This window comes from Triturus cristatus, chromosome 11 (genome assembly GCF_964204655.1).
Source record: "Triturus cristatus chromosome 11, aTriCri1.1, whole genome shotgun sequence".
NCBI lineage: Eukaryota > Metazoa > Chordata > Amphibia > Caudata > Salamandridae > Triturus > Triturus cristatus.
This window is the reverse complement of record NC_140594.1, coordinates 188,841,741-188,864,792: the sequence shown is the minus strand read 5'-3', so window position 1 is coordinate 188,864,792 and position 23,052 is coordinate 188,841,741. Positions and strand designations below refer to the sequence as shown.

General features: G+C 49.5%; 1 protein-coding gene across 2 annotated transcripts in view; it reads right to left on the bottom strand.

The window, feature by feature from the left end:
- The window catches only part of PTPN11 (protein tyrosine phosphatase non-receptor type 11), a 663,532-nt gene that overhangs the window by 258,114 nt on the left and 382,366 nt on the right, over positions 1-23,052 (bottom strand). For both annotated transcript variants that reach the window (XM_085636151.1, XM_085636152.1), the window contains exon 7: positions 1,385-1,481. In XM_085636151.1, coding sequence (XP_085492277.1) covers positions 1,385-1,481 — 97 coding nt within the window. The remainder of the gene's footprint in view (positions 1-1,384; positions 1,482-23,052) is intronic.

Below are 23,052 nucleotides of genomic sequence, written 5' to 3'. Positions count from 1 at the left end.
ATAGCAAATTTGGGGTCAGCTGCTAATGGAAGCATTAGATTCAGCTTCTTGTTGTATGTACATACTTTCATATGGGCTTTAAATCTGCAGTCCATAATGTTGTAGTCTGTGCATTTTCATTTGTGCATTTTCACATGATGCTTTCATACTCATGTTGCAACAGATGACAAAATCCTGCACTTTAAACAGCCCAGCTACCTTTTTATGTCACTTAGTGCATGCACTGAGCAGAGCAGAGGAAGTCTGCAGAGCAGGCACATAAGCAGGTAAGAATATAATATTGATTTCGATGATGATCAAAATTATTATCTCCAGGTCTATAACCAGAAGTGCCAACACCTTTCCACCTAGATAATCATACTGTATAGATTTTGAATATGTGAATTCTAAAGCAAAGGACATTTTATTTTTTCAGAAGCACGGAGATCAATAGAGATAAATGGTTTTACAGAGTATGGAACGGTGTTTCAATTGCATATTGGTAGGTAGCAATGTGGGATATGGCCTTCACAGGAGTGAGGGAGCAGGTGGGGAGGCCAGCCGTTACAGCTGTCCCAAGATAGTTTGAAAACTGCATGTTAAGGAGAAGTCAACACATGCTTTAAATAGTTGTAAACTTTTCATTTAAAAAAATTCACAGACAAAATAAAGTAAAATCCTGCTCCTGACCAACTTTTTTCTTCACTTGTCACAGACGCAAAAGCGAATTAACAAGTGTTCCATGGTGAATATACAACACTCTTTCAGACACAGGAGCAGGAGGAAGCATGTGCCTCATTGTCCCTTGAGATTAAAGGCACTCACCACTGAGGAAAGATTGCTTGAATGAATGACTGCGGATTATCCATGTTAGACTAAGGACAGATACCCCTCAAATGAAGGCACACATATCGCAGCATCACACCGCCTAAGACTCAATCTTCTCCACGAGTGTTCTAAACAATCGATCAGGATCCGGCTATACATTTCTATTTGAAACACCACAGTAGATTTATAATATAAGTGACTTAATAAGCATATTCAAAAGACTATTACAATATTGTACATGCCAATAAAGGCCCTTCTCTTATGTAAATGAAGAATCTCCCTTCAAAAGAAATTGACTTCATTCTGTAAAATCAAATGTGGAAGACAGACTAGAAACGCTTTTTGGTGGGAAAAAGTTTCTGCTGGAGTTAGCCCTATTGGCCAGTATTAGTTCATTAGCATAAGTATAATCAATAAACTTGATATTTCCCTTCCTTTAATAGCGGCGGAAGTACAAAAAACCTTGTCCACTGGAAGTTTCTCTAGTGAAGTGCAAATCATGTTTGAACATGTTCAGCCAGACTAAGGGGAACAATGCATTATAGCTCAAAATATACCCAAGAAATCCAATACTTACATGGCAAAATATTCTTGTATCGATTCTTCCCTTTGTTCTCGGGTCGCTGTCCCTCCTTTCGGCTGTAAAGAAGTTTGCATTCTTGCTGCTGTAACGTCTAGACAGAAATAGTTGTTTACATTTTTAGTTAAGAAAACAATAGTGTGTGGCTTCAAAGATTCATCATTATAGCTTTTATGGCACATTCATTACAATAAAACCATCAGAAAACTTTCAGAATTACTTGAAGGTGTAATTCTTTGTCCCCCTGTACGGCTGCAACCTTCAGTCTCTATTAACACCCCGTTTTAGCGTCACTTTCAAACTCATTCTCAGTGGGATGAGTCACTCAACATTCCAGCATCTCTCCAGTCTTCAAAGGTCATGGTATTGCTGTGGATGCTCTTGGCCACAGCCAGAAAAGTTTTCTAATTTGCTTCCTCGTCCATTGTGGTTATAGTCCATGACATCAGGCCTTTTAAAGAACGCCAAACTGCATAAGAATAAAGAGGGCACATGCAGTGCAGTAAGTCACATGCACAGGCCTTTGTTCAAAACCTTGCATTTGTAGATCTGGTGATCCTAAATCAAAAAAAACATTGAAAGCGCCAATCGTACAAAGTGAGCAAGCGTAGTGAATCCTTTCCACCATGCATTCTAGATGCCTTTTCGTTCATTCATTTATATTCTTGCCTCCCTGAAGGAAAGATTTCCACATGCCGATTGCCTCTTCAATTTTTAAAAGAACATTTATCTTTCCAATATTCTCTTTTTCTTCACCATGAGTTAAACAGCCTCAGGCCTAGTATCTGCTTCTTCACATTCGCCAGTTCTTTCTTCACCCTCCTCTTAATTCTTTGACACTTTGAACTATGATTCCCGTGCATTGTTTGCCTATGTGGGTCTATAAGCTGTGGCAACTTCCTTAATAAATGTCTTCTTCTTAGGTGGCTACTACATGTGTACTGTCTGTTGCACACTCTAGTGGTTTTGTCCTCAGCAGGGTGAGACGCCACCTAAATCAACTATTTGTACAGATGACAATCTTAAAGCATGTTTTTTTTCATATGATAAGATGCATGGAGACCTCAGAAACTGTAGATGCTAGCGTCTTTCCCACCACCACAGTGGTCACTTGTGCAACCGTAAAATTACACCAGTGGTCTGTTTCACCCTATGCCTTATTACCTCCATTTCATAAAGCTGATGTGTGTGTGCTCTTACCTGTGTGACAAGCCAAGCCATTTGGTTTTAGTAAAAGACATCAAGATGTCCATCGCAGGCACCACCCACATCAAATTAAGCCTCCCTGTGATTAATGGTAGAGCTGTAAAGATCAGTCATTCAGTGACAAGCTAATGTCCTACGACTTGTGAGAATCGAAACCTTTCATCCTTCTTCTATCCACAACCACAGGAATCCTTAGATTTCTGCAGGCTTTAATTTTCTATCACTTGAATTGTTGGCCATTATGTTATTGTTAAGTTGTGAATGTGGATTAACTTGCCTTTCTTGTTTTCCTTTGGACACCCAACCTATCTATCTGTTGAAGGCTCTCACAGGACCCACTTTAAATGTTATATCAGTCTCTGTGACCAGGGTAAAATAATGTCAATGATGTGAAATAAAATTGACAGAGGTGAGTGAGGTGAATGGTTCTTTAGGAGCAGTTTTTAAATCTGGGAGGGCTACTCCTGAACAGAAGGAGAGTGCTCTCCAGCCATCAGCTATGAAAAAGTGTCTGCCAAATGGTATTAATGTTCAGGGCATCTAACCAACATTTGTAGCCTCCAGTGGTTATGAAGAGACAGCTGAAGGCTGGAATCGGTTTAATCTTTCAATCAAGTCATATCTGTATAGCGCGGCTAATACCCTAGAGAGTATCCAGACACTGGGCTGCAGGTATCAGTTGAAGAGCCAGGTTTTGAGTCACTTCCTGAAGTGGGTCAGCGACGGTGGGTTGGGGCGGGGGAGGGTGTTCCAGGCCTTGCTGGTGAGGCGGGAGAAAGAGCGTCTTCCAGAGTGGCAGCGGAAGATACGTATTGTCTATGCGAGAGTGAGGTTTGCGGATGGGAGAATTCTGGTTGGTTGGAGGAAGAGCAGGCAGTGGTTCATGCAGACTGGTCCTTGGTTGCGGAGGGCTTTGTAGGCATGGGTCAGAAGCTTGAAATGGCATCTCTTCTGGCAGGACAGCCAGTGGAGGTCCTTCAAGTGCTGGGTGATGTGTGTCCTCTTGGGCAGGTTGAGTATCAGTCTGGGTACTGCGTTCTGGATTCTCTGGAGTCTTTGCATGAGTTCTGTGGTGGTGCCTGCAGAGTGTGTTGCCGTAGTCTAGTCAGCTGGTGATAAGGGCATGTGTCACAGTTTTCCTTGTGCTAATGGGGAGCCATCTGAAGACTTTGCTGGGCATGCAGATTGTGAGGAAGCAGGCATTATCCTGGTGTTTCATGGAGAATTCTCTGCCCATGATTATGCCATGGTTGCAGGCATGGTCTGTCGGCATGAGGGTTGGTCCGAGCTCCGTCGGCCACAGGAGTCATTTCAGAGGGCAATGTGCAATCGAAGATCAGAACGTCTGTTATGTCCATGTTGAGTTTCAGGCAGTTGACTTTCATCCAGACCGCCACGTTCTTAGTACAGTTGTGGAAGTTGGTCTTCGTCGAGGTGCGGTCTGCTGAGAGAGAGAGAGAGGACAAGCTGTGAATTGGCGGCATGGGGAATGATGTTAATGTTGTGTGATCTGACGATGTCTGCAAGTGGTGTCATGTAGATGTTGAAGAGGGTTGGACTGAGGGATGAGCCTTGGGGTACGCCACAGATGGTGTGCTTGGGTTGCGAGGTGAAGGGAGGGAGGCGGACTCTCTGGGTGCGTCCCATGAGAAAGGATGCTATCCAACTGAGCGCATCGTCTGTGATTCCAATCTGGCATAGTCGATCAATGAGTGTGTGGTGGGAGACGGTGTCGAAAGCTGTGGAGAGTTCCAGGAGGATAAGGTCGGCTGATTCTCCTCTGTCGAGTAGGGGGCAGATGTCGCTTGATGTTGCGTGTTGTGGCAATCAGGGCTGTCTTGGTGCTGTGGTTGCCTGTGAAACCTGATTGGGATGGGCACAGCAGGTTATTTCTCTCCAGATGATCAGTGATTTGGAGGTTGATGGCATTCTCCAGGACTTTCGCAAGGAATGGGAGAAGGGAGATGGGACAGTGGTTCTGGAGCTTGCTGGAGTCTGCCGAAGGTTTCTTGAGGAGAGGCCTAACCACTGAGTGTTTCCTGCATCAGGTAAGGTGCCTGAGGTTATGGAGGCGTTGAGGATGGTGATAAGCTGGTGGCTGATCTTGTGTCTTTCAAGAGTGAAGAGTCGAAAGGGGCATGGGTCGGTGGGTGCTCCTGAGTCGATTGAGTTAATCAGAGTAGTTGTGATTGGTGTGCTGAGTTGTTCCTATGCGGTGAGCAGGTGGTTGTTGTTGATGAGTTGCTGAAAAGATCAGAGGGTTGGGGATCAAAGTTTTTATAAATGGTTGCTATCTTGCTGTGGAAGTGGTCGGCGAGGGCATCACAGAGATCCTGTGAGGAGAGGATTGAGTGTTCTGTGGCTGCCGGGCATGTGAACTCTGATAATGGTGAAGAGTTCATCGGATTGGTTGGCGCTAGTCTCGATCTGGTGGGTCAGGGCCTCCTTTTTTGGTTTAACCAAAAGAGAGTATAGGTGCAGGGACCGTGTCACTGTTTTGAAAGAGACTGATACAAATACTTAAGTCTTTTAACAGGAGAGGGACTATTCGTTGAAGACAGAGACAGCAAGGTGAAGAAAACAGGATATAGGGTTTGATGATTTGTGTGTATGTGTGTGGGAGGGGGAAGGTCTGGTAGTGGATGTTGTGCCCATCATCACCAGCTGCGAACCATTCATTAAATTTGGCGATAAGCACCATATTGGTCGTATGATATTGGCATTACCCAGTTTTATATCCAATTGCAACAATGTATGACCGAAAATGTTTTTGCATTGCACAATCACCTTCTCCATCTCTATAAACTAAATTATTTTAACAGTAAAGGCGATATGTTGAAACGCCATATTTAAAAGATCCAAAGGGCTAACTAGAATTCTCTTTTTAGGGTCATATTTCACAGGCCTATCGTCTTTCCCAATTATTCATTTAGGAATGGATTGGAGTTAAATATTGCTGAGTCTGCCACCAGGAGCACTCAGATAAGAAGCCTTACACAAAGCATGTTCCCATCAGCCTCTCCTTCTTATAGCTTTCAATCATTTGAATCAAAGTCTATTTTAAAGGGAATTGGGAATTACTAAATTAAAGCCTCCTACAGAGAGCTCATACTCCTACTAAGATATAGCTCCAGATTCTTCCAAAACATTGTTCATGTCGTACACCCTACCAAACCAACGGTAATGCTCCTGCCGAAACATAGTGCATACTCCAGCTAGAAGATAGTTAGTACTCCAACCAAGAAACACGTAATGCTGCAATCGATGCAATCGAGAGACAGTTCACGCTCCAACCAAAAGACAGATCACACTTCACCCAAATGAGAGCTTAAAATCCTACAGAGAGCTAGCTCAATCCCCTGCAAGAAATGTTCATGCTCCTCACAAGTGATCTCTGAAGCTACTAACAAAGAGATGGCTCCAGTGACACTGTGTACTCCTGCCGAAAGAACGTACAGTCTCCTGCAAGTAAAGTCCAGGTTTATAGCAAAGACCCTGACTAAAGGCAGCTTATGTTGCTTGCATAGGATGAGTAATATTACTAGAAATAAATGCTGTTTACTCCTAGGGAGATATAGCACATGTTCGAATACATTTACTTACTTTGTTCCAGTTAAAACTTAACTGTTTCTGGAGATCTTTATAATATGCCTTCCAACTGTGCTGCGTAACCAAACTGATGATCTCCCGGAAGTAAGGAGGGCAGGAAGGAAAGCCCAAGTGTCGGAGGAGAAGCGCATAGTTTTGATGAGAATGTGCCACTAGCAACTGGGAAAACAACTGGTGAGTAGCCATATTGGGATTATTGTCACCTATTTGTGTGGAAGTCAATACCGATGGTGAGAGGGCCAAACATATCTCAATAGAGCTTGTTCACTACATTCCATAGGCATTTGGATAGCACCACAAGATTGAAAGGGCATCTGCACGCTCATGGAAACCACTGGCCCCGTTTTATACGCTTTTTGAAAGTTGATTATTATTAAGGTTTTCGGACTGGCTGTTGCACAAGATGGAAGCGATTGAAAGGATATTCTATTTCAACACCAGCCACAAAAATGTTTATCAGACTGTTTTAGGTTTATACATGGATCTCTGTGCTTAAGAGAGGCTAAATCGTTTCATAAAAGGATTGGGTGCCTAGGGACAGAAAGGTAAATGTCATGCTCCCTCTGACCAACAGCCAGTGTAGCTTCCAAGAACCATATATTTTCCAAATGTCTGTAAGCATCGCCTCTTTCACATCCATATATTTATGAAAAAGGACCGTTCAGACAAAGTGCTAAATAAATCTTTGTGATATTTTCATCTCTGAAAGAAATTCACTGCTTTGGCTAAAAAAAACTAAAAGAGCATTATATCCTCACTGAGGACTCGGAGAGTTAGGCATTCATAAAACATGCAAACTAACTGCATCAACAATTTCACAGAGGTCTGCCTGGATTGAGCCCGGACATGCTCATTTCTTACAGCAACATCCCCCTTGACAGTACACAAAGAAGGAGCAAAATTCATGTGATGCTGTTTTAAAACATGTCAGATAAATATTTATTTTTACATGTTTCTAGTGTTTGGATTGAAGTTAAATGGCCAGCCTCGGTATCTGGCACCCATGCCCTTCGATAGCATCTGCTGCGGGCTTCTGGTGAAATGTTTGAGCCCTGGCAACAATTCTCTTACAAATTAAGTGCTGGCTGGGTAACTGCAGTACTGTGCAAAGAACAGGGAACTAAAGTGCCCTCTCGAGCTCCTCCACAGATGAGGAGGTCGAGGGATACTGAACTGTGACTGAAAATGAGGGGAAACGGACTGAGGTAAGTGATCTGCTCAAATAAATCGTGCAGATCAGAGACGGGTCCAAAGGAATTTTAATTAATGTATATAACTAACTTTAATCACAAATACCATAATTTTAATATCTACAAGAACACACCCCAATCACTCCGAACACAAAAGACACTGGCAACAAGCAATGTTAACTCTGCTGTGACCAACACAATGATAGGCCGAAAAGACGAGACATGAGCAGATAAGTAGGGTACGAAAACTGATAGATCACTGTGGAACTGTGACTCAACTAATGGATCAAACTAAACTTTTTAGTGGAAAGAAAAACTGGCATTGAAACACAGACTTATTTACCTAAATATACATTGGATCTTCCACACTTTTATGACTCCTCAATCTACCTGTCGCTGTAACTTACCTACTATTTGAAAAAATGTGTAAATAAATATTGTACTCTTTGCAACAACAACAAAAAATAGTCCCCCCTACTACTTCTTATAATAATAGTAATAATAAGTATTAAATCTGTCATAAAACAACTGGCTTGTATACTTGTCGGACCACGAACACATTTTGGGCCCCTTTAAACCAGGCCATAGTCAGTACCATCAAATGGTCTCAAAATGAAAAATCAATAAATGTACCGGAATCCAATAAAAGTATATTGCATCTTTTATGTGCCCCAAATTTATAGAAGAAAATTACACAGTAATCTTGGTCATAATCTCACAATGAATTGAAGAGAAAAATATTTAAGCCAAAGATTTACCCTTGGATCTCTCGCAAAAAAATGCATAAGACGGAGATGTCTTGTCACCGGCCTACTGACCCCAACTCAAGCCTACTCCTTCACACCAGTTAGGTCTGCTCTTCACGGTAAGGTTCAAGTCCTAATGATGCCAGTATTACAGAGGACCAGTTGCTAAATTTGCAGGCACATTTCCTGGGTTGAGGGCTAAAACCGACATTTAAATGTAGGCACTAGTATATGAAACGGGATTGACCTATAAACATATGCCATTGTTGCCTGGGAGTCTGCTGAATTCAACTCAAGTATAAGAGATACTTAAGACAAGTGCTATGAAAAAACAGCATCTACATGGAGTAGAAAGCAGCATATGGTGAAATGAGATCTACTTTACGTTCATGTGAAGAAAAAAAAGGTCGCCAGAATCTGGCTCTGACCAGAAAACGGTTGGAGATTGTTTATGCAATCAATGAATTTGGACGACAGGCTCAACATACCTGCTCTCCACGAAAAGATTTCAGATTCTGGTGTATTGCTTGGACATGTGCTAAAGGTGGCTGTGCACCTATGTGCTCACAGAGCGGAAGGTTCTTGGTCAAGAAGGAGAAACTGTGGGAAGCTCAATACTTTTTTAGTAGAGGCATGATGATGTTATGATGCATCGTATGGCATGATGATGATGCCATGTTGGTCAAGCCTCAGGACTGTTCATTGAGAAAACCTTATACATATTTAACAAAGTCTTTCCAACAGACAATTAGCATGCCCCATACTCTTATTTCTCAATTTTCCTTTCATCCCATGTTACAAATGTTTATAAAATAAGTACCACATAGTAGATAGAAAATATAACTGCTCTCCTTAACAAGAAGTCAATACCAATTGTGAGAGCACCACAAGACTGAAAGGGCATCTGCACGCTCATGGAAACCACTGGCCCATCTTATACGCTTTTTGAAAGTTGATTATTACAAAGCAGGTTTTCGGAGTGGCTGTTACACAAGATGGAAGCGATTGAAAGGATATTTTATTTCCACACCAGCCACTAAAATGTTTATCAGTTGCACACAAGACTGTTTTAGGTTTATACATGGATCTCCTGTGCTTAAAAGAGGCAAAATAGTTTCATAAAAGGATTGTGTGCCTAGGGAGAGAAAGGTACATTTCATGCTCCCTCTGACCAACAGCCAGTGTAGCTCCCCAAGAACCATATATTTTCAAAATGTCCATAAGCATCGCCTCTTTCTGATCTATATATTTATGAAAAAGGAGAAACCGTTCAGACAAAGTGCTAACTAAATCTTAGCTAATTTCTGATAATTTACTCTGAAAGAAATTCACTGCTTTGGTAAAAAAAAATGATCATCAGAAAACAGGCTTTTTAATAAAAGGGCATTATATCCTCCCTGACAAATCAGTGAGTTAGGCATTAATAAAACATGTAATCTAACTGCATCAACAATTTCACAGAGGTCTTCCTGGAATGAGCCCAAACATGTTCATTTCTTGTCAGCAACATCCCACTTGACAGTACACAAACAGGGAGCAACATTAATGTGATGTTGTTCTAAAACATTTTAGAGAAATATCAAAAAATGTACATGTTTCTAGTGCTTGGATTGAAGTTAAATGGTCATATTTACTATGCAAGAGTCATACCCTGTATAATGCTGTCAGAAAGTTACATTAATGATACCATCATATTGAAATCTCTGAAACTTTCAGACAAAAGTTATATCAGACAAAGGTTATATACCAGTGACCAATAAGCACCATGTTGTGTGCATTGTTACAAGCTGAGTATCCCAAATCGAAAAGATTTTCAAAGGTTATGTTAAGTAAACAGTACATAGGAACTCATCTGAACTTCACAACAAAAAGAAGTGTCCCTGTATCTGCTTCATTTGATTATATTAGGTAGTCACTCCCGTGTTTCTTTACCCCCTACCCCATTACAGCAATAAAGAGATTCTTGTAGGATGCTAAGAAAATACCCCCTCCATGGAAAAGGCACTGACTACAAGGGGTGGTAAATGTAGTCCTCACAAAATGGTTAAGACTCTCTTTCGAGTCTACACATAGGACCTGTGCTAAAAGTCCCAACAGGCAACTCTCTTGGTAGATTTTACTTCACCTATAACATAACATAACCTCACAGAGCAAGCTTAAGACATGCTTCATATTACCTTGCCCATATTTTTGCAAACTTCCACCTCTACAGCAACCACATATTTGCACATAAGATGGTCTTATGTTGCTTCACCCAGACAAGACACTTCAGAAAGTCCAATCTTTTTTAATTAGTTGCCCATTCTGATGGGTTTAAAAAGTAGAGTTCCAGGTGCAGTGTTCCCGGTATAGCTCTATGCTATCAAAAAGCTAACAGTTTCATCAATTGGAACTATGTTTTAATCCACTCAATGAAAAAATAATTTAAAAAAAGGCTAACAGTTCCATGGAAAACAAAGGTCCCTTTCTACAAGGAGAATATCAACTACATATTTAATAAGAAAAGTAATGATTAAAGTTATTTACAAGGCACTAGCCTTGGGAATCCATGCTCACGTTTTGTAGGCATTACGTTCTGGATTTTGAATCCACAGCAGACAATGGATCAAGTCTCTCTGCAGAACCATTTCACTAAATTAATTCTATCAGCACTCTTTCAAAGATGAGCTTGCTACACTATTCAATGTCAACGACAGTCAGTGAAGAACCCATGAAGGGGAAGGAAAAGTACTTACTTGCTATCCTAAGTCTACCCCATGAGAATCTTCAATGAAGTCAACCTAGTGCAATGTTATGTTCAGTTTCCCATCCTCATTCTAACCCCCGACCCCCCAAAAAGTCTACCAACACCCAAGACACACAGGAACTTACTAGCCCGGTGCCATCCCATGTTCAGCCCATGCCCCTCTCCTTACAATGCAGAATCTAAGGAGCCACAGAAAGGTGTCCAGTAGAAATGTATCCAGGATTTCAAAACCATTTAAAAATGCTGTTGACGAAGGGCGTGGCTTGGAGAGCCAAGGTGGTGGATGCACCCCAAGTGTGCTCCCGGACCCCTCCGCCATCCGCCCATGATCCGCCCGTCCAGGGACCCATCCGACCCCCCCAACTAGGGACTGGGTCATCATCTCACCTTAGGCTGATCCTTTGGCTGCGAGTTCCGCTTCTGTGTGGTGCCTCAAGCCGGACTCGTCCTCCTGGTTGGGACCTGCACGCAAGATGGTGGCTCCCCCGCGCTGATCAGCGCGTCCCGTGGCCGTTGGAACCTGCTGGCCGCCCTTGGTCTGGATCCTCCGTGCTTTGGGGGGGGGCCTCCTCCTCCGTGATCCTGGGAGTTAGTGGTGCGCTGTGAGCCCCGGAGCGTGGCTCGCCCCTCTCTCAGCTCCCGGAGTGCTGTGGTGAGCGGCGGTGGGGGCCCGGTCTGGCCCGCCGTTTCCGGATTTGCCGCGGTTGGAGCGGGGCTGCCCCTTCGGCCCCGGTCCGCCGAAGAATCGCCTGGCCGCCCCCTGGTGCCTCCGGGGTGCGGCTGGTACATCGACCGCCGTATCGGGCGGGTGAAGCTACGCCTTCAAGCGCCCGGCTGCTTCTCGGGCGGCCAGGGGGCCCGTGCATGCCCGCGGCGGCCTACTGCATTCGGCACTGCGAGGCCCTAAGTCCATCTGTGCTGCGGAGCCTGGAGGCCTGACGGGGCTGCCGCGATACTGCCTGCCACCCGTGGCCATCCGGAGCAGTGTGCGTCGCTTAGCGGTGTCGGCCGCTGGGGAAGAGGTCTGCATGCGGGGAGGCTTGGGCCCGCATCACCTTGAGGGAGAAACACGAGGTACTGAGGCGTGTTGGGGGTCATTACCTGGCAAGGAGCGCCTCTTTGCAAGACCTTCAACTATTGAGTGGCTTTTGGTGGTGCCGTCTGGGGTACATGCGGCGCTGCTTCCCCAGTGTCCTCAAGGTGAAGAAGAACCTGCGCTGAGACGTCGGACGGTCTGCTGAGGACGGGGGGCCCCCCCCCCGACGCCCCCTGGGCCCAGGCGACTTCTCGGGGACTGGAGAGTCTGCGGAGTTCAAGTGGTGGGGCCTGTGCGATTCCCGTTTGCCCTTGCTGACCCTGTGGTCGGTGCCGCTGCTGGGGGGCGCAGCTGGCGGTCGGTGGCAGCTCTGTGGCGGGTGGCGTATTCCTGCACCCTGGACTAGAGGTAAGGAGTGGGGGTGCTGAGGCCTCTGAGATTGGGGGAAGGATTCGGCCGTCGGTCGGGCGGCAGGCGGGTACGTGGGGCCTGGTTATCACAGCTTCCTTCCACACACCCGGTCTCCTCCTCCCCCTCTCTCCCCCACTCCCGATGTGCCTCCTGCGACCTGCAGCTACGGTGTGGGGACCCTGCTGAGCCTCTCCTTTTCGGGTCTGGCACGGCCCATTACTGCGCTCCCGTGGTCTCCTGCCACATCAGTCCTGGCCCGCTATTATCCCTGCGGACATTGTATGCTACCGCTCTACAGACCAATCTGGGGCTCTCACGGGGGAATCCCTGCTTAGCCCTGGAGCAGGGCTCTTTCTCCCTCCCTCCTCCTTGACTCCGGACGCGCTTCTAGAGAGGTGGCACCCTGGCTCCCATTGTGACCTTGCGCTGACCGCCTCTACCGGCTGACCCACTGCTTACCTGCTCTGGCTTGTTGACTTCTCACTGTGGGGTCTGTTTGTAAAGACGTGAGCACTACTTGGTTCTCGGGAGCCGTCATGGGCCATACAGAGAAGTCAGCGAAAACTCCGGCCACCCAGACCAAGATGGATCACTTCACCACCTCGGAGGCCGGGGCTGTCGAGGGTGGGCCTGGACAGGAGAACCCCTCCATCTGCGGACTTGGCCACCATCCTCCAGGCCATCCACGCCTCCCAGACCTTGGTGGAAGGCAAAATTGCAGAAGTGCGAGTCGACATGACCCTAATTCGGCAGGATCTCCGTAATGCCACTGCCCGTATTACAGAGACCAAAACCCGTAGCTCCACTGTCGAAGATGCTGTTCAACAACTTTAAAGGGCAGGTGGCCCATCTTCAATCGCACACACAGGAGTTGCATCGCCGGGCAGAGGATGCTGAAAATAGATCACGGCGCAATAACCTCCGCCTAGTGGGCTTTCCGGAGGGGGTGGAGAGGGGCTGTGCGGCGGGCTTCCTGGAGGAGTGGCTGCGGTCATGGGTCCCCGAGGGCTCTCTCTCCCCATAGTTTGCAATTGAGCGGGCCCACCGATCTTTGGCCCCGAGGCCAGCGCCAGGTGCGCTCCCCTGCCTATTCATCATGCGGATTCTCAACTTTAGGGACCGTGACACTGTATTGGCTGAGGCCCGCAAACAACAGAGGCTGCGTTACAAAAATTGTGCTATCGTGGTCTTCCCGCATTACACCCGCGAAGTCCAGGGCCAGCGCCGCTCCTTTGGGGAGGTCAAGCAGAAGCTGAGGGCACTCAACATTCAATACCGGCTCCGCTTTCCAGCTTGCCTGCGTGTGGTGTTCGCCAACCAAACACTGTTCTTTGATGACCCGACGGCGACCTGGGCGACGGAGGAGCACCCCCTGCGGGCTGAGGCTCGAAGGGGGCGGCGGGAGGTCCCGCCCCGCTCCCTTTGCGTCTCAACCTCAGCGTAACCGCTCCCGCAGGCGCCGTGGGCGGCCCGTTCAGCCTCCCCGTCTGGACCTTCACGGCAGCCGCTGTCTCCCCCCAGGGGAACCTCGACTGAGGGGTGCTCCTGCCCTTCTGGAGGCCTGGGTAGAGGGTGTGCCTCGCCGGGGCCCCCGATGGTTGACCTTCCAGACTCGGACCTCTCCCGCAGCCTGATGCTCTTGCATGATCCTGCTTGAACTGGTCTCTGCCCGCCGGGCCTTGCTCCGCGGCCGGAGACGGTGCTTCGGCCCAGATCATTCTTCCTTTCCCGATGGACTTGACTTGTGTAAACAGATCCGGACATGAGATGGGGTCCTCCATGATATCCCATTCCCAAGCGTTTAAGTTTGGTTGTTACTCATTGGTTGATTGTTAAGGCGACAGATGCTTCCGTTCCTGAAGTGTAGGGTGGAAAGGGGGAAGGGGGTTGAGGGGGTGGGACCGTTGTCCTGGGTTTCAGTTGTATTCTTGGTTCTTTTTGTTTCCTTTCCTTCCGCTGCGCCAGCTTTCCCACGGCACCTGACTTTGCGCCTCTCCAGACATGCATATCTCACTTCGGAGGCCCCCACTGACTTGTTCCTATGTTTTGACTTTTTTGGTTCTGCCATACTAATATCCACGAAGCTCCCTGACGTATACTCGATAGGGCAATCGAACTTGGTCTCCCCTTTCAGACTTGTAATCCCACTAACATCCCAAGCGCTATGTCTGACACACCATTGATAAACGCCCCCCTGCGCATTATGTCATGGAACGTTAATGGTCTCTTGGATCGCTTCAGGCGCATGGCTGTCCTCAGATACACGCGGCGTTTAGGGGCGGACATCCTACTCCTACAAGAAACCCACCTGTTGGGTAATCGCTGTCCCTCCTTAACGCGGTACGGCTACGACAGAGTGTGGCACTCAGGCTTTACAAGGGGTTCCCGAGGGGTGGCGATCCAGGTGAAGCGCTCCCTTCCTCTGGTAACTGTCCAGACGACTCTTGACGCCCAGGGCACTTTTGTGGCACTCCGTGGCACGTTAAACGGTAGCCCGCCCAATCTGGTGTCCCTTTACTCTCCCACCTCCATGCTGACGAAGGTTCTGGCTCAGTCTGTTGACCTCCTGGCGTCCCTGCCCACAGGTCCCATATTTCTCGGGGTGACTTTAATGCGGTCTCCTCTCCTGACCTTGACACAACGGGCCCTCCATCCACTGGGAGGACTGCACAGGTCAAACAGACGAGGGCTTGGTCCACGTCGCTAGGTCTATGTGATGCCTGGCGTCTATGGCACCCCCACTCTAAACAGTTCACGCACACCTCAGCGGCACACCACACACAGGCACGCATCGATGCCATCTTTGTTCCCTCTACGGACTGTCTGTTGATTCAAGACGTCTCACTTCTTCCGAGAGGTATCTCTGACCACTCGCCAGTGATGCTCCGTGCGGGTACCCCCCCCCTCGCCCCGACAAACTTGGCGGTTTAATGCCTGGTTTCTCCAAGACAAGGGTTTAGGGAAGGGGGTGAGGCAGGAGCTAATACAGTACTTTCTTTCTAACGAGGGCTCCGTATCTTCCCCTGGCACCCTGTGGGAGGCGGGTAAGGCCACGATTAGGGGGGTCGCCAAGGGTCACCTCAGGCTCCAACGACAAGCCCAGCTGGAGCAGCTAACCTTGCAAAAAGCGCAGGCTCTGCGCCTCGAACGTGCCTCGGCCCGATCCCCAGATACCTCCGCCACAAGACTTCTGAGCCGGCTCCGGTTGGAGATCAAACAGCTGTCGCTGGATGCGGCCAAACTCATATGGTGCTCGGTACTCGGTGGCCAGGGTATATGGATGGGGCGACAAGAATGGTTCGCTCCTTCACCGCCTGGCCACATATCCTCGGGCGAACCGCATCATCCCTGAAATAGCAGCACCGGACGGGTCCTTGTGTCGTGCCCCGTTGGAAATGGCGCAGGCCTTTGCCGCCTATTACCACAAGCTCTATGAGGCTCGGACCCCATCTCTGTCCCTGGCGGAGCTGTTGGACGCGGAGGGGGGCCGCCTTCCGTGTGTGGACACCGCTGCTCGGGTCGATCTGGATCGCCCCGTTTCCCGCGATGAAATTGGCGATGCAATCTCTCCTTATGTCGTCCGGCAAAACGCCGGGCCCTGACGGTCTTCCGCAGGAATACTATTCCCAATTCCGAGAGGTTCTCATCCCCCACCTGGATGCGTTATTTCGCGAGGCAGTAGAGAGAGGCTCCTTCCCCCAGGAAACGGACATAGCCACCATTGTAGTCCTCCCGAAGTCCCAACCCCCAATGCGCAGACTACTCGCCTATCTCCCTCATCAACACGGAGGTCAAACTGTTCGCCACCCTCCTTGCCCAGCGCCTCAAACCTCATCTGTCTCGGTTGGTCCACCCTGACCAATGCGGGTTTATGCCCTCTCATGGCACCCGGCATTGCCTTCGCAGACTGCACTCTGCCATTGCCCACCGACATCTCCTCACCCCATACCTAGCGCTCCTCCTAGTAGACTTCAAGAAGGCCTTTGACTCGGTGGACTGGGGTTTTCTCCACGATGTTCTTGATATGATGGGACTCGGTCCCCGCTTTCGGGCATGGTTAAAGTCTTATACGCCCTCCTGAGGGCTCGTGTTCTAGTAAATGGAGTCCTGTCAGAGCCCTTCTCGGTCTGTAGAGGGATGAGGCAGGGCTGTCCCCTTTCTCCATTGCTGTTCGCCTTAGTGATGGAGCCCATGGCCCAACACTGAATCGGATAAAATCGCCCTCTACGCGGAAGACGTCCTTATTTACCTGGCGGATCCCACCCGGTCCGGTCCCCATTGTTTACGTATCCTACAATCCTTTGCACAGGCCTCAGGTCTCCGATTGAATCCCAATAAATCGGTCCTGGTTCCCCTTCACCTCTCACGAGAATGCTTTGACTGGCAACTCGAAATACCTCTGTGCCGTCAATCATTCAAATACCTCGGGATCTGGGTGGCGTTGCTGCCCTAACTCAGCTGAGCCCTTAATGTCACCCCGCTGGTGAAACGGGTTAAGACGGATCTCCAGCGGTGGCAGTCGCTACCCCTCAACCCCATGGGGAGGGTGGCCCTTTTCAAAATGATGGTGCATCCCCGCTTTCTTTACATGCTTCAGAACACACCCACATGCTTTCCCAGGGCCTGGTTCCGTGAACTTGATGGGTTGGCCAGCAAGTTCTTGTGGGGAACGGGTAGAGCCAGACTAGCGCTCGGTACTTGTAGGATCCCCTCGTTTGACGGGGGTTGGGGATGACTCACCTTTATCTATACTACTTAGCCACACGACTTCTTTCCATACATGCCTGGTTTAACGGGTGGTGGTCTGACCCGGCCTATAGGCTTGAACTGAGGGAGCTGGGCTTCGCTAGAATCCAATCCTTTCTATACGGGACCCCGATTCCAGCGGGTCTTCCAGAGGTGACGCGCTCTGTGTTACTGGCCTGGCGGGCGGCTCTGCGACACACCAGCTGGACACAAACACTGACCCAATGTACACCCTTGTGGCACGGAACCTGGCTCAGGGAGGTGACGGGGCTTCGAGGTTTTGAAAGTTGGGACCTCACGCAGCTTGGGGACGTGTGGGTGGGGGACCATATGCGTTCTTTTGAAGATCTCCGGACCAGGTACTCACTGCACCCCTCGCAGTTTTTTCGCTACCTCCAGCTGCGGCATGCCCTGCGCTCACATCTCACAACAGGCACGAAGTTGCCAGATCATAGCCCATCGGAAGCCCAGATTATGTTTGGGGACTTGGGAAGAGGAGGCATTTCCTGCATTTACCGCACACTGATTAACAATACCCCGACTTTCTTGGACCGACTGAGGACGCAATGGGTGGACTGGGTGGGTCCCTTGGAGGAAGCAGACTGCCGGGACACCCTTATGGCCCCCAGAACAGTTACCGCCTCTGCTAGGCTGCCCTTGGTACAGCTCTACTATCTACATGCCGCATATCTTACCCCGACACGTCTTCATCGCGCAGGGCTTAGTCCGTCCTCAGCCTGCACCAGGTGTGGGCATGAACCTGCTGATTTCCTCCACATGGTTTGGGTTTGCCCCCTCTTGGCGAGATTTTGGCGGTGCATCGAGGAGGAACTCTCTGAAGTCTTGGGGTGGGTCGTCCCACACAACCCCAAACACACGCTCCTGGGCATCACTGATGGTCTGGACGGGTCGCGCAACGAAAAATTGTTCTTTACTACAGCTATGGTGGTAGCTAAAAGAGATATTGCGGCCTCTTGGAAATGCCCCGAGCACCCAAGGGTGGGGCGCTGGAGGAATGGAGTGGACTGCAGCGCGTGGTTGTCTCAAGAAATATTGCAGAATTTTGGGGAAATGGTTAGGCGGGGGGGGTCTAAATATGGGGGGTTTGACTGTCTACATCTTTTTTCTGCTCTATCAATGTCTGCAAGTTGGGTGTTGAGAACTGGTGCTTGTAATCCTCGAACTTTGCGATATGGTGCATATCAGTTGGTGCTTTTGTATCGTAAAATGAATAAAGTTGTTTATCAAAAAAAAAAAATGCTGTTGACAGTCGGGTTAAAAATTACTCCATTAGAGAAAAATACTGTCATATCAATATATCATGACCCACGTAACCGAATTTAAGGTACCCACAAGATAAACTGATTGGCCACATAGCACTCTATTTTCATTATTCTGAAGGGGATCCGAATGAAATAAAGAACAGGTGGCTCATATTCCTCCAATCACTCTTCTTTTTTTGCCCTGGGAACTCAAACTGATCAAAGAATTCTAGAAAATATGCAGAAAGAAAGGAATACTTACCCGCTTCCCCGACAGGCATTTTGGTCTCCAATTCCACTGAAAACCACAAATTCTTGATGAAGGTGCCATGCAGTTTGCTATTGCTAGAGCGCCTTTTGCAAATGAAGAACAGAACAGGAGGTGGAGGTTGGGCCTCTGCCTATACTGTGACAAACATGGTTATTTTATCATTAGTTCATCTTTTTGTCTTATAAGAGGTTTTGGGAAACAAACCCTCTTGTCTCAACAACAGGGTAACAAGACGAGTACCTTTGCTGTGCCTCTGCCACTCTCAAGCAAACCAGATTTTCCACATTCTGGCTTAGGATTGTAATACTACAAGGTAATGGGCACATTCACATCACATACCTTTAATGGGCATGGAGAAACCATATACTCAACTAACAAGCACACACGACCATTACTTACAAAAAACCAACTACTTCTTCCTTTACACATTGATTCCTATAATTCAATCCCTACTCCAAACTCCCCCTTTTCAAACATCCTTATCATTCTACCTCTACTCCAAACTCTACTAAATACCATTGAAGAACAAGTTACTTACCTTCGGTAACGATGTATCTGTAAGAAACATTAGTTAGTTAGATTCCTCACCTTAGAATATCCCCAGGCGTCAGACTGGATCCGGAAGATTTTTCGTCAGCAATACCCTTTGCGCGTCGCTAGGCGTCGTCTGCGGCTTCGCGTCCGTCGTCGGCGTCATGCGCCGGAATGACGTCGGAGTACTTAGACGCCGCCCTCGTGCGCTGACGTCAGTTCTTGTACATAGCTTTCCGCGCCAGGAACGCAGAGCCATGCAAGAGACCGACACTGGTGCCAAAAAATTCTAGGGCCCTGAAAGGGATAGCCTTAACCCTAGATGTCAGTTCGCAGAACGGGGAGGATGGGTGGGTCGGTGAGGAATCTAACTAACTAATGTTTCTTATAGATACATCGTTACCGAAGGTAAGTAACTTGTTCATCTGAAAGAAACACGTTAGTTAGATTCCTCACCTGAGGATAGATACCCAAGCAATACCATCCCCGGTGGTGGGTCTGCGAACCAAGATCACACCAGAAAGTCCTGGAGGACAGAACGGCTAAAGAAGCCATCCCTCCGGACTTGGCTGTCTAGGCAATAGTGCCTGGCAAACGTGTGCAGCGCAGCCCACGTCGCCGCCTGACAGATGTCCTGCAAAGGGACTCCCCATCCCAAAGCAGTAGTAGCCGCTGTGGCCCGAGTAGAATGGGCTCGCAGCCCAACAGGAGGGTCCTTTTTCACCAAGGAATAACAGATTTTTATACACAAAACGACCCACCGGGAGATGGTCCGTTTGAGCACAGCTTTTCCCTTCTTTGCACCCACGTAGCCAACGAAAAGCTGGTCGTCCACTCGGAACTGTTTCGTGCGGTCCAAATAAAAGGAGAGCGCACGTTTTGGGTCCAGACGGTGGAGCCGTTCTTCCTCTTTGGAAGGATGCGGAGGCGGAAAGAAGGTGGGCAAGGTGACAGATTGCCCAAGATGAAAGGGGGTCACCACTTTCGGTAGAAAGGAAGGACGAGGCCGAAGGACAACCTTGTCCGGATGAACAGATAGAAAAGGAGGCTTGGACGATAGAGCCTGGAGCTCACTCACCCGTCTAGCCGAGGTGATGGCTACCAGGAAAGCAGTCTTAAGAGTTAGAAGACGAAGAGCACAATTGTGAAGAGGCTCAAAGGGAGCGCACATCAGGAATGTTAAGACAAGATTCAAGTCCCACTGGGGCATTACGAAAGGGACAGGAGAGAACGTGTGAGTAATGCCTTTAAGAAAGCGTGACACTACAGGGGACTTGAAAAGAGAGGGCTGATCAGGAAGCCGTAGGAAGGCAGAGAGGGCAGCAAGATAACCTTTCAAGGTGCCCAGGGCAGAGCCCTGCCGGGCCAAAGAAAGAAGAAAGAGGAGAACCTCAGAAAGAGGGGCGGAAAGGGGATCCACAGCCTTTGCTGTGCACCATGCCACAAATTTGTTCCGCCGGCAGGCGTATACCGTCTTTGTGGAGGGACGCCTGGCTACCAGAATGATATCACAGATTTCAGGAGGCAAGTCAAAAGGCATCAACTGCCGCCGCTCAATCTCCACGCATGGAGGTGGAGGCTGGACAGGTTCGGGTGGAGGACCGTCCCCTGCTGCTGCGACAGAAGATCCTCCCGAAGGGGCAGACGTATCGGAGGATCGGTCAACATACTGAGTAGCTCGGGATACCAGTACCTTCGTGCCCAATCCGGAGCCACCAAGATGACTTGGGCCCGGTCGCGCCTGATCTTCTTCAGCACTCTGGGCAGAAGTGGTATAGGCGGAAAGGCGTACAACAGACCGCAAATCCACTCGCGACGAAAAGCGTCGCCGAGCGAGTGCCGCCTTGGAAATTCCAACGCGCAGAACTGCTGACATTGCGCGTTCTCGTCAGTGGCGAATAGATCTAACCAAGGCTCTCCCCACTGCTGAAAGAGACCTTGCGCCACCTCGGAGTTCAGACGCCATTCGTGATCCATCAAGCACCGGCGGCTGAGTTCGTCTGCTCTGGCGTTCAGAGAGCCCGCCAGATGTTGAATCACCAGGGTGATGCCCTGGTGTTCCAGCCATGTCCAGAGGCGCAGAGCCACCTGACAAAGGGTCCACGACCCCACCCCGCCCTGTTTGTTGCAATACCACATGGCGGTGGTGTTGTCCGTGAACACCTGCACGACACTTCCCCGGACAGAGGGAAGGAAGTCTTGCAGTGCAAGTCGGATCGCTCTCAGCTCCAACAAGTTGATGTGGAGGCGAGACTCCGCCGGAGACCAGAGGCCTCTGATCTCCGCCTCTCCGATATGGCCACCCCATCCCAGGAGGGACGCATCCGTCACTACAACATGCTCCGGTAGGGGTAGGGAGAGGCTCTTGCCCGTGACCCAATCGCGGTCCGTGAGCCACCACTGCAACTGCTGTGCAGTGCCCTCCGAGATCAAGACATGGTCGGACAGGTTGCCGTGATGCTGGGCCCACTGAAACTTCAGGTCCCACTGCAGAGCCCGCATGCGCCGCCTGGCGTGATGCACTAGGGATGCAGGAGGCCATCAGCCCCAGAAGCCACAACACTAGACTGACCGAAACCCAGGATAGAGGCCAAAAGATGGGATTCAGGGCCTGTATATCCCGGACCCGCTGTTCCGGGGGATGAACCCGGAACTGCGCCGAATCGAGAACCGCTCCGATGAAAAGGAGCTTCTGAGAGGGGCTCAGGTGTGACTTCGGCACGTTGATGAAAAACCCCAGCAAATGCAGGAGATCCGCCGTAGTCTGGAGGTGGGAGACGACTGCCTGGGGCGAGCCCGCCTTCAACAACCAGTCGTCGAGATAGGGGAAGACTGGAACCCCTGATCTGCGCAGATGAGCTGCGACCACCGCCATCACTTTCGTGAACACCCGAGGGGCACTGGTAAGGCCGAAGGGGAGCACGGTGAACTGAAAGTGCTCCTGACCCACCGTGAACCGCAGGTAACGCCGGTGGGCCGGCAGGACGGGGATGTGGAAATATGCGTCCTGCAAGTCCAACACTACCATCCAGTCTCCAGGGTCTAGGGCAGCTAGAACCTGAGCCAAAGTCAACATTTTGAACCGTTCCTTCCGGAGGAAGGCATTGACGTTCCGGAGGTCCAAGATAGGGCGTAGGCCCCCTTTGCCCTTCTTGGGACCCAGAAAGTAGTGGGAATAACAACCACGACCTACTTCTGGGCTCGGAACGCGCTCGACGGCCTCTTTGGCCAAGAGGGCCGAAACTTCCTCTCGCAGAAGATTCAAATGATCCCCCGAGATACGGTGGTGCTGCAGTGGCATGGCTAGAGGGGTCGTCTCGAAGGGGAGGGAGTAGCCCCTTCGGACGATTTGCAGCACCCACCTGTCCGAAGTAATGGTACGCCAGTGGAGCAGGTGATGGCGAACCCGGCCTCCCACTGGCGTGGAATGGGCCTGAAATCTCAGACTAGGAAGGCTTTGAGGCGGATGCTGCCGGGGTCGATGTGGACTGACCGCGTCGTCCTCCAGTACCGCCTCGGCGGAAACCACGTCCGCGACCGCGTGCAGGCTGGTTCTGCAGCCGGTGGCTAGGCGGACATGAGGAGGTGCCCCTTCCTTGGCCACGAAAGGAGTGAAAAGCGGAGAGGCCCAAGGACGTGGCCGTAGCCCGGGAGTCCTTGAAGCGAGCCAGCGCACTGTCCGCTTTCTCACCAAAAAGGCGAGCACCATCAAAAGGCATGTCCATGAGGGTGCTCTGGACATCCCCTGAAAAGGACGTGGACCGCAGCCAGGCGTGACGTCGAAGCGCCACCGTGGTAGAAATCGCCCTACACAGCGAGTCCGTAGTGTTGAGTCCACATCGGATTGCATGGCGCGCTGCATCTCTCCCATCGGCCAGAGCCAAGGAAAGCCGCGCCCGGGCCTCCTCCGG